Source organism: Lactuca virosa, chromosome 3 (assembly GCF_052849685.1).
Source record: "Lactuca virosa cultivar CGN04683 chromosome 3, Lactuca_virosa_CGN04683_v6, whole genome shotgun sequence".
Classification (NCBI taxonomy): Eukaryota; Viridiplantae; Streptophyta; class Magnoliopsida; order Asterales; family Asteraceae; genus Lactuca; species Lactuca virosa.
In genome coordinates this window covers 140,804,274-140,820,765 of record NC_136428.1, presented here as the reverse complement: position 1 = coordinate 140,820,765, position 16,492 = coordinate 140,804,274, and the positions used below count along the sequence as shown (strand labels likewise).

Here is a 16,492-nt window from a genome sequence, read left to right as displayed (position 1 = left end):
GCAAAGGAAATTTAACTATTAGTTTACCAAATTTTTGTCATTTTCTATACAAAAAAATGTATGACATATAGCATTGTACTTTACAATGGTGTTAGAAAAACATAGTTGATCACAATGCGGAAAATAACAACGTACTATCTTATCTTATCAAAACCTTATATTTTAAAATATATATCAATTACACACATACTTATTTCTTCAAAGGTATAGTACATTGCTATAATTCGCACATTTTTTGAAGTTCAATTGTGTAACGAAAATAAAACATAATATTACTACAAACAAATTATTTATAGTCTAGGTGAAAAGGAAAACTACAATGCAAAAAAATGGCAAAAACCGTAGGTTTTAAGCAAACTATGGTGTACAAGTTGTAGGTGCAAAAATTGTGCATTAACTGCTTGTACACCGTTGGTTTGCTTAAAACCTACGGTTTCATATTATTTATTTATTTTTAAAAAAAACATCAAATGTGAAAAATAATACATTTATATACAACTTACAAGCAAATTAAATCGAAAAAGCACAAAAAAAAACTAAAAAACATGGGCTTCGTACGAAACCTACGGTGTACAAGTACACAATGCACAATTTGTGCATTGTGTACTTGTACACCATATGTTTCGTATGAAGCCTACGGTTTTATTTTTTTCGATATTTTTTTTGGAAAAAAAAAAGAAACTATATGTATAAAAACTACTTCTAATCAATAATATGGTAAAATTTCGGCCAAAAACGACACATACCTCATTGTTCTTTGATGCCTCCTTTGAGAGAAACTAGTAGCCGAATCCTAGAAAAAAGTAGGTCAAATGAGGGTTTCTGAAAAATAAACACATATATATTATGAGTCGATGGACCATGAAAGAATAGACGGACCACCAAAACAATAGTCAAACTTCAAAAATTGTCGTTGACCTTAGTCAAACACTGTTTGACCGTCTATGGTTTCGTGAGCTATTTTGGAATAAGTGGGTATTTTTTTGACTAAAAATAGATAAGTCATTAAGGTTTTTGGCTAGTTTAGTATATATAACTTAAATAAAATTAAGAAAAAAACTAATAATGATAGCATTAAATAAAGATAACGAAAAAAAGAAGATGAATATAATTTATTTGGATAACTAATAGTTTTTTTTTTGATAAATTAAATATCCTTCAACCATTTCTTTCTACTTATCCTCCTACCTATGTCAAATGATAATAAGTGTGACACTTTAATAAAATTAATAATATTATAAGACACTTGTCATTATTTCATATAGATAGGAGGATAAGTAAAAACAAAAATAAAAGGATATTTAATATCTAGTTTTTTTAAAGATTGTAGGTGCATCTTTTAAAATATAGTATAAAAGATTAAAAAGAGTTGAATTGATAAACCCTAATTGATTTGAATAGTATTAAGGGGTAAAACTAATAATAAAAGTATGAACAATAAAAGCATTCTATTATTTTTCCAATCCTATCTACGTGAGTATATTTCAATTGTTTTCTTTTTATCATTTTTTGAATATCTTGTTCGTCTGAAAAAGAAAATATTCGTATTTAAAGCAATATTTCAAATATTTTATGTTTTATATATAAAAACTTTTTCATATAAAAATAAGTTAATAAAATACTAACATATTATATAATAAACTAAGTTTTGATAATTAAAATTATTTTTTTATGTATCATCGTCTAAAGGTGTGATGATAAAATTTATTGGTAGTTGGAAGTTTAAAACTATCATTTAAAAGTTATAGTTTTTTATTTATATAGAAGTATTTCTGAAAATTAGTTATAAACTTTTGAAGTTGTAAATTACATAAAAAATTAAGATTAAAATCCATTCGACATAGCTTTTAGTTTTTAACTTAAAATAAAAACATTGTGCTCATATTTTTGATTGCAGTTTTTTTTTTCTCTGCAAAAACTAAAGTTCAATTGTATCCGAATTCCTTGGGTATGTAGCTGGATGTGGTAAGTGTCCTCGAAAAAGGAAGATTATGAGCGCCATTCTTTTGCTTGATTTGGAACATTTGGATGCAATAAATAATAATGTGTTTAACAAAACGTGTACTTACCCGACTAGGATTGTAGACAATGATATATTTTTATCTTACGGTTTGCAAAATATCTTACTTTGAGGACTTTCAAGGAAAACGTCACGCCACCGTCTCTGTGGTGTGCAAAAATACATGAAAGATCATTCTGCCGTTAAATCTAACTTTTCAGCTGTTAGATTTTAATGAAAAAGACTATTTTATCCTTGTACCAAATTTGTAATATACTATAAACCTCAAGGACCATTTATGTAATGTTGTAAATTTTTAATTTTGTATACATATAAATTATTATATATATATATTAAAGTTGTGGAGAAAAAAACAGTAAACCTAGGACATTTTTGCCAGTTTTGGTCCCTTAAATTACATTTTCGGTCCCTATAGTCTATAACAATACCCAGATTTTGTGTCCCCGTATTATATATATATATATATATATATATATATATATATATATATATATATATTAATTACCAAATTGGTGATGTGAGAGCTTTTACTATTCATTTCATTTTACTATGTATAGAGTCAAAATGTCTAAAATCAAATTAAGTTACATATTTTGATGCATTTAAGACAAAATATAAAATAAGTCTTTTGAAAATAAAGATTTAGTATTTGGCCATAACAAATTATATATATATATATATATATATATATATATATATATATATATATATATATATATTAATTACCAAAATTGGTATTTGAGAGGATTTCAATTTTTTTTTCATTTTCCTCCCTTTATTGTTATTTGTTTTTATATTTTGTACCCCTAAACTATTTTTGATGTAATAGTTTTTATCCTTATAATTTTAAAATTTATATATATTTATATTCTTTCTCCTTAATTAATTTTTATTTAATAGTTTTCAACCCTTATAATTTTAAAGTTAAATTATTAGTATTTTATACATTATAATTTGGTCTCTTATTATATTTTAAAGTTACATTTTGGCCTCTTATATAATTTTTTAATAATCTTTTTTTTTATTAATTTCTTAAAGATACACTTTCAAGTCAATTGTTTGTATTCATGTTTTATTTTGATATTTTTGTGCTCCACTTTATATGATTTAATCGTCTTCGTTATATATATGGTGTCAAATTACGTTTTTTAACATACCGGAGCTTACGCAGCAACGCGCGGATGGTCCACACCCAAGTATATATTAAAGAAGAGCATGAATTTGAATAGTTCCGGGTTTCCGGTCATTTTATCCCCACAGCGTAGGTAATCGATCTTCCAGTTTCTTCCTTCCACCCTTCCTTATCCAAACATTCTGTTCTTTTCATCGGCACAGCCATCCAATCCACCGCCTCCACTTCCTGCACCGATAATCGTCATTCTTTTCTTCAGGATCGGAGCTGTCTCCCCCCGCGGCGGAGGCTGCGGTGGTGGTCGACACAAATGAGTTTCTCCGCCTACCATCGGTTCTGATCTCCTACGCTCCTCCAAACCACTGCGCACTCCTCCATCGTCGATCACCTCATGTCGACTGGAACCTATCCGATTCATCGTTTTTCAGAGGTGACACTTTGCATTCACTCTACTTTGTTTATTCCACAGAGTCATATACATCAGGGTACCCGTCGTCTTTTTTTACCTCGATCACTACCACCATCAGCCGCCTCATCTGGACCTCAGATTAGGGCTTGATGAAGACCATCGCTCCCACCGGACTCACTCAAACGAGAATGGAGGAGGACGATTGCAGACAAGCATCACTGCTGGGTTAGTTTGATTCCTCTGATTATCTACAGGAAATAATTATATCATATTTATATGTTATTTCACTTTTATTCTTTTATGCCCTTTGATTTAGGAGTCGAAAGTTATATTTGCATTACCATGGTCAAGATTCAAGTCGACAGGATATAACATATGTTTCTGTTATTCTACTCTTCTGTTTAGAAATCGATACCGTTATGTTTTTTCCCGGAAAGTATCGGAAGTCGATTACAAGAATTGGAATCCTATTACATGGGTTAGCAAAATCAGGTCAGATCTTTCTTCTCATCTCTTTTGTCAACTGAAGTGAAATAAATCAATCACAATACCACTGTCAATTCGCCTTTTGCAGATGAGGACGAGAAGCTTATCAGTTATATTACTATAGATGGAAGCCATGGTTGTTCGACTTCAGTTCCAAAACTTGCTGGTCTTTCTTTTTAATTATTATTTTTTTAACTTATTAATATATATTATACTTATATTACTAACATATTTGATTGGATTTGGATCTGAATCAGGGTTACAAAGATGTGGAAAAAGTTGTAGACTAAGATGGATTGATTATCTAAGACCGGGTCTTAAACGAGGAAACTTTACTTCACAAGAAGCCATGCTCATAACTGATCTACACAGAAGCTTGGCAAATAAGTAATTAACAAGATAAATTTTTTACTTATCTTTTGATTAATTGTTTTGAAGATATTGATTTCTTTTGTTATTTGTTTTAAAAAAGATGGGCACAGATAGCAAAACACTTACCAGGAAGAACAGATAGTGCAATCAAAAACTTCTGGAACTCCAACAAGAAAAGGAAGCTTCTTCCTCATGCTAACTCCTCTGGTCATACTATTGCTGCTAACCTTAGAAATAACAAAATTCAGGTTCCTGGAAGCAATGAGCAAGATGAAGAGGGTTTGTTTAATTTTAGGGCTTCTGCTGCTTCTTCTGTATAAGCTCAACAACGGCGATGAGCAGGTCACCGGAAGTGGTGGTGGTTGACCTGGAGACGGGACCAAATGGAAACACAGGTGTTGATTCCATCGGTCTTCCCAAATTGTTGATTATTTACAAATTTGTGTATTGAAATGGTTAAAAGCTTTCTATCTTACAACTTCTTTGTGTTTAATTCTTTTTTGTCACTGTTACAGAATGTTCAAGATCCTACTCTTCTAACAAAGGGTAAAAGAAGTTGATTCCATCACCATCAACAACAAAGTCAGTGGATCAGATCTTAAATGGTAAGATTTTTGTTAATCCTTTGAATTTTTTTATAAAGGAGCATAATGAAACATCTGCACATGTAGTATTAGGAGAGGTGAGAAGATGATTTTCATTTTTCCTAAAAAAAAGCATTGTATGTCTATAAGTAAACCTTTTCCAGCAAGTGTAGTTATGATTCCTCTTGGTGGCTCATTATCTGAAATGGGTGTTGTAATATTGTGTTGAAACATAAAGATAACAAAGAAGGGTAAAACTATTAAAATTTGGTGATTTATTGTTGTTTGGCAGGATATCAAAGCTATTATCACTGCTGAAGACGTTTGGATTTCTTCCCCTCTTAACCTTATTATCCCTTTAAAATCATTTAGCCACTACAGGTATTTGGTATGCAAGTTGTTATGTATTTGGAACCTTTAACAGGTGTGTTGCTCCGACACCCATCATTTGAATTCCGAGCATGGCAATTTTCCCAGAGGTCATACTACACAATTAGAAACCGATGCTTATCCTGCCTTTGATGAGCTTACACCAGAGGTATCTCTTCAGTTAAATGCAAAAAATAGCAATGACCTTTCATTGATCTATTTATTATAGTATTCTACTTTCATTTTTTCTATAACAACATTCTACTTTGAAAAATCTATCAAGTTGTAGCAATGTCATGCCTACAATATAAATTGAACTCTGAATCTATTTTTTATTTAATTTGGGTGTCTGTAATGTATAAAATGAATGTTTCCTTTAAACCCAACAAATGCAATGACAATTAGGTAATTACATTTTTATAAAAAAAAAAAAATACATAAGGTGCAAAATAGTAATTGAGTATGGTACAGGGACCAAAACCATTACCTAAGTCTCTAATAGGGATCAAAATTGTAAAAAGTTCTATATAGTTATAGCATCTTACATTCTTTTTATTATTTAGAATCCTACCTAACTATAGGATTTTATTTAACAGTAAAATTACTTCATGGCTTTTTTCAAAAAAAATTATTTTAACAGTAATATTACTTCATCTATTTTTTTCAAAAAAGGAAATTATTTTAACAGTAAATTATTTAGAATCTTAACAATAAAATTACTTCATGTTTTTTTTCAAATAACAAAATTATTTTAGTTGTTCCCTTGGGATTGAAAGTGACCAGACTGCCCTCCCCCAACAACTGAAAGGGCAGTAGGTGCTTCACAAGGATTGAAATTGTGAAATAACTTTAGTCTCCCACATAGAATTCAAACATTTAAGTAGAAGATGTTGCAAGGGTAGGTTCAGTAATTTGTAGTGTAAGAGATAGGTTGCAGAGGTTGTGCCAGATTGTGAATTTAGGATGACCTGCAGTTTACTTAAAAGATCAACACATTAATGGTTGAGCAAGGTAACATATTAATAGTTTTTTCAAATTTATCAATAATTAAATCATAAAAGAATCTGATTTTGGACAAATAATACAAATTAAAAAACTATTCGATTAATTCATTGTTTTTTACAAATCATACGACCCAAATTTCAAAATTTAAAGTTGATTTATTTATTTCTTACATTAGTTGAATAATTGTAGTTTATGACCTCCTCTTTTTATTGAATGTACATTTTTTGGTAACTTACATAGAAATTCATGAAAAACGAGGGTGTTTTTACTTTGCCAAAAAAGGACACAACGTAGAGGAAAAGATACCTGCTCATTCCATTATAGGCATATTTTTAAAGGGACCTACATGTAAGATTATGCACATCATGGGGGCCACATTGACAAATTTTATAATCATGAAAAAATTTTGATTTTAACAGTTTTGGACCAAAATACCCCTAGAGACTAGAAAAATGAAAGTAGAGTGCTATATATGGGTATATAGTCAAAACTGTAAACCGCCTCGGCTCTTTTATAGTATCGAAAGTACATTGGTATTTTTTTTTTTGTTTTTTTCTTATGGATTATAATATTTTCAATCCTAATTCATTCACTTATATGTTATTTATTTTTATGTTTCACTTTTTACTTTCATAAAAGTGAAAAGGGGCAAAATGGGAAAGATAGAAGAAGTGGGTGTATGCAAGTGATCACAAGTACACGGCCAGGAATCAAGTCTTATACAAGTCAAAATATTTTGAATTAAAAATTATAGGGGCTGATATCACGTAACAATTGCTAATATGAAATAAGAAAATTGTATTAGCAAATCGAAGAAAACGTCGTACTTATTATAGCAACTAAAAAGTAAATACAACTGCTCAAAAATTAGGCTGATGGGATATGCTTAGGATTGTGGGTTGACTTCGAGTAGAAGGTTAGTCAACTCAAAAGCTCATTGTGTTTTACTATTATTTTAGCTGATCGACATAACAAAAGACAATTGGATAATTAAATCTATTGTTCTTATATTGATTGTTTCATGAAAGGAACTCTTCATCACATTTGGATTCATATCTGGATCCACCTTTCATGTCTTTAATCAAGGATCCAGATCAAAGACGAAAAGAACAATGGGAAAAAACCGCAAAAGCATAAAACAGGTGTGGGCCCCCACTTTCAGCTGCTGAAGGGTACTCACTCCATTCTAGATACCTTGCAAAAGCAAACTCCAGGATTCTTTCTGAAATAGCAGAAATGAACATTCTGTAAGTGGTGTATTTCATTTTCAAAACTTTATATTTTATATTCAATCATATAGTCAAAGTGCATTGCTATTATTACAAATTACTTTTGTTGTAGTAGGTATCAACGGGGAGCAGATAGTGAAGGGCGTCCAATTATGGTTGTAGTTGGAGCACCTTTTCTTCACCGTTAGGACGTTTCTACTGGAGTTAAAGAAGCTGATGAAATATTATGATTTGTATGCAAACATTATTCATGAATATTCAAAGTTTTACTTTCCTATTAAACCTGTTATTTGTGATAAAGATTCAAAATGCTTCCTCTCATTCGAAGGACACATAGTATTATAGATAGACTTACAGCAGCAACTGGTGGTTTTGTCCCTTTTCACAATTTGGTTTATAGTATGTAAGAAGGGTAAAATGGTAATTTATCTGAGGAAAATAGTATGGCCAAATCAGGACAAAAGGTGGCATCTGACCCCGCAACGCAGGGTTACTCACCTAGTTATAAATATAAACTTTGTATATAATTTTTAATTTTAGTTATTTATGGTTTTTTTTAATGTTTTTATTTATTTTGATTCATTTAAATAAACTTAAATTCGATAAATCATTTCCAAAGAGTTTTTTCTTTAATTTTTCTTATTTGTGAATTGAAGAGTTAATGTTTTTTTTTTAATTTATTTTATATCATTATGGTTCATGTTTTTTTTACATGGATGCTACATAGTTAATATTGTTACCAACTTTATGTTTGTATTTATCATTATAATTATTTCACCTTTTGTTTCTATGTTTTTTTTTTTATAATTTTAGTTATTTATTATTCTTCTATTGTTTTTATTTATTTTGATTCAAGTAATGAAAAATAAAAAAAACAAAAAACAAAAACTCAAATACCAAAATTATAATATAATCTAATATATTAATACATTTTACCTTTTTCGTATTTTTTGGTTTTTTCATATTTTTTTTAATTTTTTCGTATTATTTTTTTAATTTTTCCGTATTATTTTTTAAAATTTTCCTATTTTAATTTTTTTTTCATTGTTTCGTTTTATTTTTATCGATTTGATAACTTTTTTTGATTTTTTTTTCCAAAAAGTATAAAATTTATGAATATATTAGAGTATATTACAATTTTTGTGGTTGTGTTTGTGTTATTATTTTGATTCAAGTAAAAAAAAATGGACCAAAATTACAAATATATATAACTTTTTTTACTTGAATCAAAATAAGAAAAGTGGACAAAAATTACAAATATAAATATAACTTTTTATTTACTTGAATCAAAATAAAAAAAAAAGTTACAAAAACCATAATAACCAAAATTATAAAAAAAAATAGAAAACCAAAAAAACACAAACACCAAAATTATTTTATACATTTCACGCTTTTTGGAAAAGGTAAAAAAAATTATGAAATTGATGAAAAATAAAACAAAACAACGAAAAAAGTAAAAATACTAAAAAATTTAAAAAATAATACGAAAAAATTAAAAAAGAATATGAATTTTTTTAAAAAATAAGAAAAAAACCAAAAAAAGATGAAAGATGTAAAATGTATTAATATATTAGAGTATATTACAATTTTGGTGTTTGAGTTTTTGTTTTTTGTTTTTCTATTTTTCATTACTTGAATCAAAATAAATAAAAACAATAGAAGAATAATAAATAACTAAAATTATAAAAAAAAATAGAAAACAAAAGGTAAATAATGATAATGATAAATGCAAACATAAAGTCGCTAACGATATTAACTATGGAACATCCAAGTAAAAAAACATGAACCGTAACGGCATAACATTAAAAACATTCACGCTTCAATTCACAAATAAGAAAAATTAAAGAAAAAACGGTTTCGACACGGTTTCTCGAATTTAATTTTATTATTTGAATCAAAATAAAAAAAACATTAAAAAACCATAAATAACTAAAATTATAAAATAAAAATAGAAAAGAAAATATCAAAAAGATAAAAAAAATTATTAAATTGTTGAAATTATATATATATATATATATATATATATATATATATATATATATATATATATATATATATATATATAATTTCAACAATTTGATAATTTTTTTTATCTTTTTGATATTTTGTTTTCTATTTTTATTTTATAATTTATGTTTATATATATATATATATATATATATATATATATATATATATAATTTCAAATTTACAAAATTACACAAATGGTCCTTGAGGTTTGTAGTATAATGCAAATTTGGTACAAGGGTAAAATAGTTTTTTTCATTAAAATGTAACAGCTGAAAAGTTAGATTTAACGGCAGGAGGATCTTTCATGTAATTTTGCAAACCACAGGGACCAATGACATGACTTTTTCCTTGAAAGTCCTCAAAGTGAGATATTTTGCAAACCACAAAGAACAGTTATGAAATTTTGTCCAGTAAATATGTGTGTCTCGTGGTTTGGTTGTCTAAAGTTGTTGGCTTTTAAAACATTTAAAATTGTAATTGTATTTGTTTATTTCATCCTTGTTTTAGCTACTTGCTAATAGTGATGATTGTTTTATTTATAATATTTTACGGTTAAAAAAAAAACCTTTGTGCGTTAAAAATATAAAAAAATTCAATTTTTACACATAAAAAGTATAAAAATCCGTAGAAATATCAGAAAATAATAAACATATTTTTGTTGTGTATCAAAGATTTCAAGTTTCAACTTCAAAAAATATTGGTATTAGGGTTCTAAATAACGTAAGGTGATTTTATGAACAATGTCAAGCCTCAATCTTTTACTAGTCTTGACGAGCCACATTGTTTGTAAGACGTACCTTAAGGCGTAAATTTTATATATAATTAATATTTTTATATGTATTTTCTATTATTATTTATTTTTAAGTACATAAACACTTTATTATATAAAAAATAAATACATAAATAAGAAAATTAATTAAAAAATAAATTAATAAGGGCACAATAGTCTTTTTAGGTAAGACAGAGACCAAACACGTAACAAAAATAAACAGTGGACCATCCGAGTTAAAAAAATAAGTTAGGGACCAAAAAACATAAATTCTCCCAAACCATAAGGACCATTTGTGTAATTTATTTTTACTTTTTGTTTTGTTCATATTTGGGTAACTATTTTTTTGTACACATCTAGGTAACGAATTTGTTGAAAATGTTCAGGATTTAACCTGTTATAGCAAGTCATAATGGTCATATGTGAACATTTCCAACAAGTATGTTACCTAGATATGTAAAAAAAAAAAAAGATAGTTACATAGATGTGAAAATATCGAAAAGCTAATTACCTTAATAAGTCATTTTCCAAATAATATACGATGACAACTTTTTAAAACTGTAGATCTTAAACTATTAGGCATCTTTTTCTTTTTTAATTTCCTTTTCTCGTTGCAAAAATAAACAAATGTTTATATGGAGGGGTGAAGGGGAATTCGGAGAGAATATATGTAGTCTAAATGACATATCACATCTTGAAGGGACCTGTGGATGGGATGTAGGTAGGGGACTGACATTGTCCTTAAACAAAGTCACTAGTGATATTATCTGATCCGCATTAATTGTTTTACATTTTGCAGTACCTTACGAAGTATTAGTAGTACCCCAGGCCAGAAGTATGTGTTACACGACTATTAAAACACACACACGGTCAAAAGGTGTGGATAGCAAATTGGCATCATGGAACTTGTACGGGGTCAGCTGTCGGTTTTCATAATTAAGGGTCCTGCTATTGGTATCCCCGTTTTTTTAGGTGTTCTAAAATTTAGAGAAAATTGCAAATTTTGTCTGTGGTTTGTTTTGATCCATGAGTTATTAAAATTAGACGAAAATATATAAATGGTCTTTATGGTTTTATGCTTTGTGTTTTCGTTGCTAATTTATTTCGTCATATATGGATGATCCACGTAATTTTAATTTTCCTATGAATGGTTTGTATGGTTATATTTTGTTGTGATTTTAATCTAAATTACTATTTTACCCCCGAGTAAATATTTATTTAGTTTTTATTTTCAATATTTTAATTTAAATTAATTAAATAGTCTATTTTAATTTAAAATAAAAAAACCTTCTTAAACCTAAAACCCGCACCCACCTTTACATTTTCCACTTGCTCCCACCCCCATCGACTTCATATCCTCTCGTCTCGCTCTTTTGTCATAATCGATCCCAAGAAAAATATAAAGAAGACAGATTTAAAAACACTTTTTGATAATGCAAAACAATTGGATTTAGAAACGAAAGTAAAAACCTAAATTTCATGAAAAAACATTTTATTCAAAGAAATAAAATGATTTGATAAAAATGTTGCTAATGAAAATTTTACAATACTGTTTGAGATATTTAAAACTAATTACTTTTTATATACAACTAGATTATGACCCGTGTAAAACGCGGAGAACATATAAAAATATACATATAAATGTATAAAAAAGTTGGCACTATAAAAAAATAAAGTAACAGAAACATATTTAGTATTATTGGTAACATTGAAATGTCTGAAAAAAAAAACAATGAAACACCTGAATATTTATAATCGTTGAATATTTAGTAAACATAACTTTTTGTTTTATTCATTGCACGATCTTCCTCGTCATATATAAGTACTTTCAATCCTTTTTCACTTGTGACACGAGAAACAAAAAACATATAACTAACAATGAGTAAAGACGAGCCTACACAAATATAATCAAACATTTGATAATTATTGTCATTGACTTTTGTTAATGGGCATAACAAAATAAACAACTATGAGGAATTGCCTCCGCTAAAAACGGAATGAGATTATTTTATTAGACGGAGTTAACTTCATGCAAGATATATAAGTAGTCTCGTTGAAGAATCTAACATATATGATTCAGGCTTCAATGACGTGTCTTCCAATCCTAACAATATGTAACCTACATAGTCCTTTGGTTTGTTCGATATTACGAAGTAACATGACTGGAACACCTATTTTTAGTGTAAGTTTATGGTTGGAAATTCTAGACGCCTTAAAACCATTCAACACAACTGAAGAGTAGATTAATTCCTCAAAAAAATCTGGTAACTCTATCTCACTTAAAGAGTTTGAACTCATATATGTTTTCCCTTCATCTTTCATCAATCCTAAAATGTAGTCATTGGTAGCATCGAATTCTTCATTTGTAGGTACCAAAATAGCTTTATCTTGAAAATATGATGGATCATCAAGATGGTTTTCAAATGATGGATAAATGGTGGATACAATTGAATGAATATGGTCACCTGTAGAGCGAACAACGTCTTCTGGAAATTCAACTTCAACTTCACCATCATTAGGGCCACCAGTATTACCTTCATTAATTTTAAGAATCCACTCATCAGATGCTTTTGTCTCATCCAAATCATTAGTTAGACAACCAAACTAAAGCCTCATGTTTACGGTTAAACGTAAAACTTTACATTCACGCCATAATTCAATAGGGGAAGCTAAACAATTTACGATATACCTAAATAATCAAATGCATATCAACTCGATAACATTAATTAAAAATGTTCAAGGTTTGTCACACCCCCAAACCAGAACGTCAGAAACATTTGAGGGTGGAGGACTTCATGTAGTATCACAACAATGCACAATAGTAATCAAAGTACAACAACAACCATTGCATTTACAAAGTTATAAGTTTTACAACTGTTTTCAAAACATAATATATATGAACTCAAAAGTACAAGTTTAAAAGACATGAGTTTATAGATCTCCGTCTTCTCAAAAAGCTGTGGTTGTACCTGTATCACTGTTTCCCTAAGAATACAAGTAGATTTTGAAAAGGTGTCAACAATTAAGTTGGTGAGTTCATAAGGATGTTTGTAACTGAAAGCTGTTTTCTTGTTCATTGATAAAGTAAACATGTTTTTCCCAGAAAATCCTAAATTTTATGTTGTATATGTATTTGTGTTCTAAAATAGTATGATATAGTTTTAAATTCCCATAAAACTATGAAAAATAAGTTTTTCTCTGTATTGAAATAGTAATCTGTGTTTATACTTGTAATATACTGTATTATAGTCTTATAATTAAATAAAACTACGTGAAGTGTTACTTATTCATACACTAATCATTTACTTCAATATTAAATTGTGAGTTGTTATAACCATACTAGATGACTTAGGATGGCCTGAACACGACGTTCTTCATGCGTCGTAAAAGCTACAATATTTGTCACTACATGTCTGCCGACCTAGCTGTTGCAAGCAACTCTGGTGCGGGATTGTCAGTCCCGTATACATCTATACATAGGTGTCACGCTCCCACTAAGCGTAAAAATATTGAAAGATTACTTTGTAATAAATACTCTGTAAATAGAATTCATAAACTGTATAGAATATAGTTTATAAGTTTGTTTTCAGTAAAGTAATCTGTTTTTTCTAATAGTTATCCTCTATTTGTTTTCCGATATGTACCATGTTTGTTTTCCTGTTATGTACTTTGAAACTTGAAACTAATGAATGAGTTCTGTAAACTATACCTATTATAGTTTAGCTGTTTGTTTTACTGTAAAAATCTGTAATACTGTTATTCCATGAAATTCTCTGTTTGTATCTAAGTAGTATCAAATAGTTTGAAAACTATTTTATAATCTCTAAATATTATTAAAAGAGAACCCTTAATTCATCAATCAAGTAATCAGGGCCCTTGATTGTATTTCAATCCTATGATTTCCACCCTTAGATCAAATTGCTGACATCATCTTCCCAAAATATAATCCAAACATTTAATTATAAAATGAAAAAACTTCAAAATGGTCCCTGTGGTTTCCAAAAATCTGAAGTTTAGTCCCTAATCTTTCATATATGGTCCCTGTGGTTTTAAAACTTTTAACAAACGGTCCTTTTCGTTAACTCCGTTAGCTTTTGGCCGTTAAGTGAAGGGTATTTCTGTAATTTCACTGCCACAGGGACCATTTATGAAGATTTGTCTTACTTAAAAAAAAACTAATTATTTAATATTAAAGGGTCCCACCTCTCTCTCTCTCTCTCTCTCTCTCTCTCTCCAAGTGGGTTTAGATCTTGGGTTCATCTTCTCTCTCATGAACAAACACACATACAAATTATTGTTAAAAACCGTGATCCGAGAACAAAATACAAGTGGGTTTGGAACAAATTCACAGTAATCGTCTTGTAGTAGGTGTAAAGCTTGCTTGGTGGCTAGTCGGAGCTCCCTCTTCCCCGGCGTCGGCGAGTTCTTCAGATCATTGACCCGGAAAATAGTATTTAAGTCGTCGGGACTAAAATCCAGCTTTCTTATGCTCCTCTCAAGAAACTAAATCCTCAATTTCAGAAACCTTGTTCTCTTTTCTTCATCGGAGAAGGTTTTCTGATAAAGTTATTTGTTCTGAAACCCGCCATAGGCATCAGTTCTTAAGCATCGTGAAAGAATCTTTCACTTTGAAGTCTCTAGCTCACAAGAACTTGAGCAAAATTACATCAGCTCGATCGCCTTCAAGAAGAGGTATGCCGCAAGTTGAGATCTCATCGGGATTTGATTTGATTTTTGAAGTGGAGTTTTCTGATGAAGACGAAAACGTGAAATATTTGTTGGTAATGGCTTCTTTAACTAGCTGTTTGAACTCATTGAATGATACCTTCTCCAAACATGATAGATCTCTGATTTTGTTGCTCTCTTCTTTGAAAGAAACCATGGACTGTGATTGATGGTGGTGACAGGGTAGAAGTAAGGTGAAGGGAACGAAAATAGAGGTAGGAGATACTTATTTTACTGTTGAACAATCGAAATAAAGGGGTTGCTGAAGGGAAGGGATGACGGTGGATCTATGTGTTTTGATCGGAGTAGAGGCATGAAATCACTTACCTTGGCTGGTGTCACCTGGTGGTGATGATGGTAGAAGGAGAAGATAACAACTTTGATTCTAATGGAGAAGGTGGTTAGATGTTTTTGAGAGAGAGAGAGAGAGAGAGAGAGAGAGGTGGGACCCTTTAATATTAAATAATTAGTTTTTTTAAAATAAGACAAATCTTCATAAATGGTCCATGTGGCAGTGAAATGACAGAAATACCCTTCACTTAACGGCCAAAAGCTAACGTAGTTAACGAAAAGAACTATTTGTTAAAAGTTTTGAAACCACAGGGACCATCTATGAGGTTTTTAAAGATTAGGGACTAAACTTCAGATTTTCGGAAACCACAGGGACCATTTTTGAAGTTTTGTCTTATAAAATTTTTAAATTTAGCAATTACATTTCAAACACAATTACATTTAATTATAAAATCTTTAATTATAGAATCTATCCATACTTTCTAAAATATATTTCACAATTCGAGCACAATTACATTTAATTATAGAATCTTTAAAATCAGCAATTATGTTATCGATTAAAGCATATCATTCTATTTATATATAAGATATCAGTTTCTCCATAAATCTGGCCAAAAAACATGAATAGCCGCCCCATCTTTCTCCTTTATTTTTCTCTCTTAAACCATAATTCTCTAATACTCTTCGTCCTCATGTCAATGGTTGTGCTTCAATTGATGTTTTGTGTGTTCATAACAGAATGTAGCACCATAAGGTGGTTCCTTTTTGCTCATGTATTCTTAGAATTTATGTATTGCCTCTTCCTTGCATCTTTAATTATCACACCTCTGTTTTGGTTTCACACAAATCTCTACAAACTGAAGCATGCATCTCCTTCAAGACATCTTTTGACAATCTATGCCATCATTAACCCTAATTAATATTGTCCATAATTTAACTCCCTTATTTATAGCTTTTCGCTTCAAAATTTAAACCCGTTTAGTTTTTTCTTTTTTAAAAAATTCATTAAATAAGCATACTAATAATTATGTTATCTTTAGTATATATTAAAATAAAAATCTTATGACATCATCTTAAACAATCTGGGCCCT

General features: G+C 29.3%; 1 protein-coding gene across 4 annotated transcripts; it reads left to right on the top strand.

Moving 5' to 3' along the window:
- The first annotated feature begins 3,254 nt into the window (after positions 1-3,254).
- LOC145166647 (transcription factor MYB86-like) lies at positions 3,255-7,965 on the top strand. 4 transcript variants are annotated; one of them, XM_079085665.1, is made up of 10 exons: positions 3,255-3,786; positions 3,967-4,053; positions 4,136-4,213; positions 4,305-4,434; positions 4,520-4,814; positions 4,935-5,024; positions 5,296-5,541; positions 7,017-7,293; positions 7,406-7,624; positions 7,722-7,965. In XM_079085665.1, the coding sequence occupies exons 1-5, from the start codon at positions 3,711-3,713 to the stop codon at positions 4,737-4,739; spliced, it is 591 nt and encodes a 196-aa protein (XP_078941791.1). In that variant the 5' UTR covers positions 3,255-3,710; the 3' UTR covers positions 4,740-4,814; positions 4,935-5,024; positions 5,296-5,541; positions 7,017-7,293; positions 7,406-7,624; positions 7,722-7,965. The 4 variants fall into 4 exon arrangements, with proteins under 4 accessions (XP_078941791.1, XP_078941792.1, XP_078941794.1 ...); XM_079085666.1 differs by having other exon boundaries at positions 7,719-7,965; XM_079085668.1 differs by having other exon boundaries at positions 3,878-4,053.
- Positions 7,966-16,492: the final 8,527 nt, after the last annotated feature.

Bases quoted from the DNA above. Each gene is read 5' to 3' on its own strand.
- LOC145166647 (XM_079085667.1), top strand. From the start codon at position 3,711: ATGAAGACCATCGCTCCCACCGGACTCACTCAAACGAGAATGGAGGAG. The intron at 4,054-4,135 runs GTCAGATCTTTC...CGCCTTTTGCAG, and splicing joins ACATGGGTTAGCAAAATCAG to ATGAGGACGAGAAGCTTATC. The intron at 4,214-4,304 runs GTCTTTCTTTTT...GATCTGAATCAG, and splicing joins TTCAGTTCCAAAACTTGCTG to GGTTACAAAGATGTGGAAAA.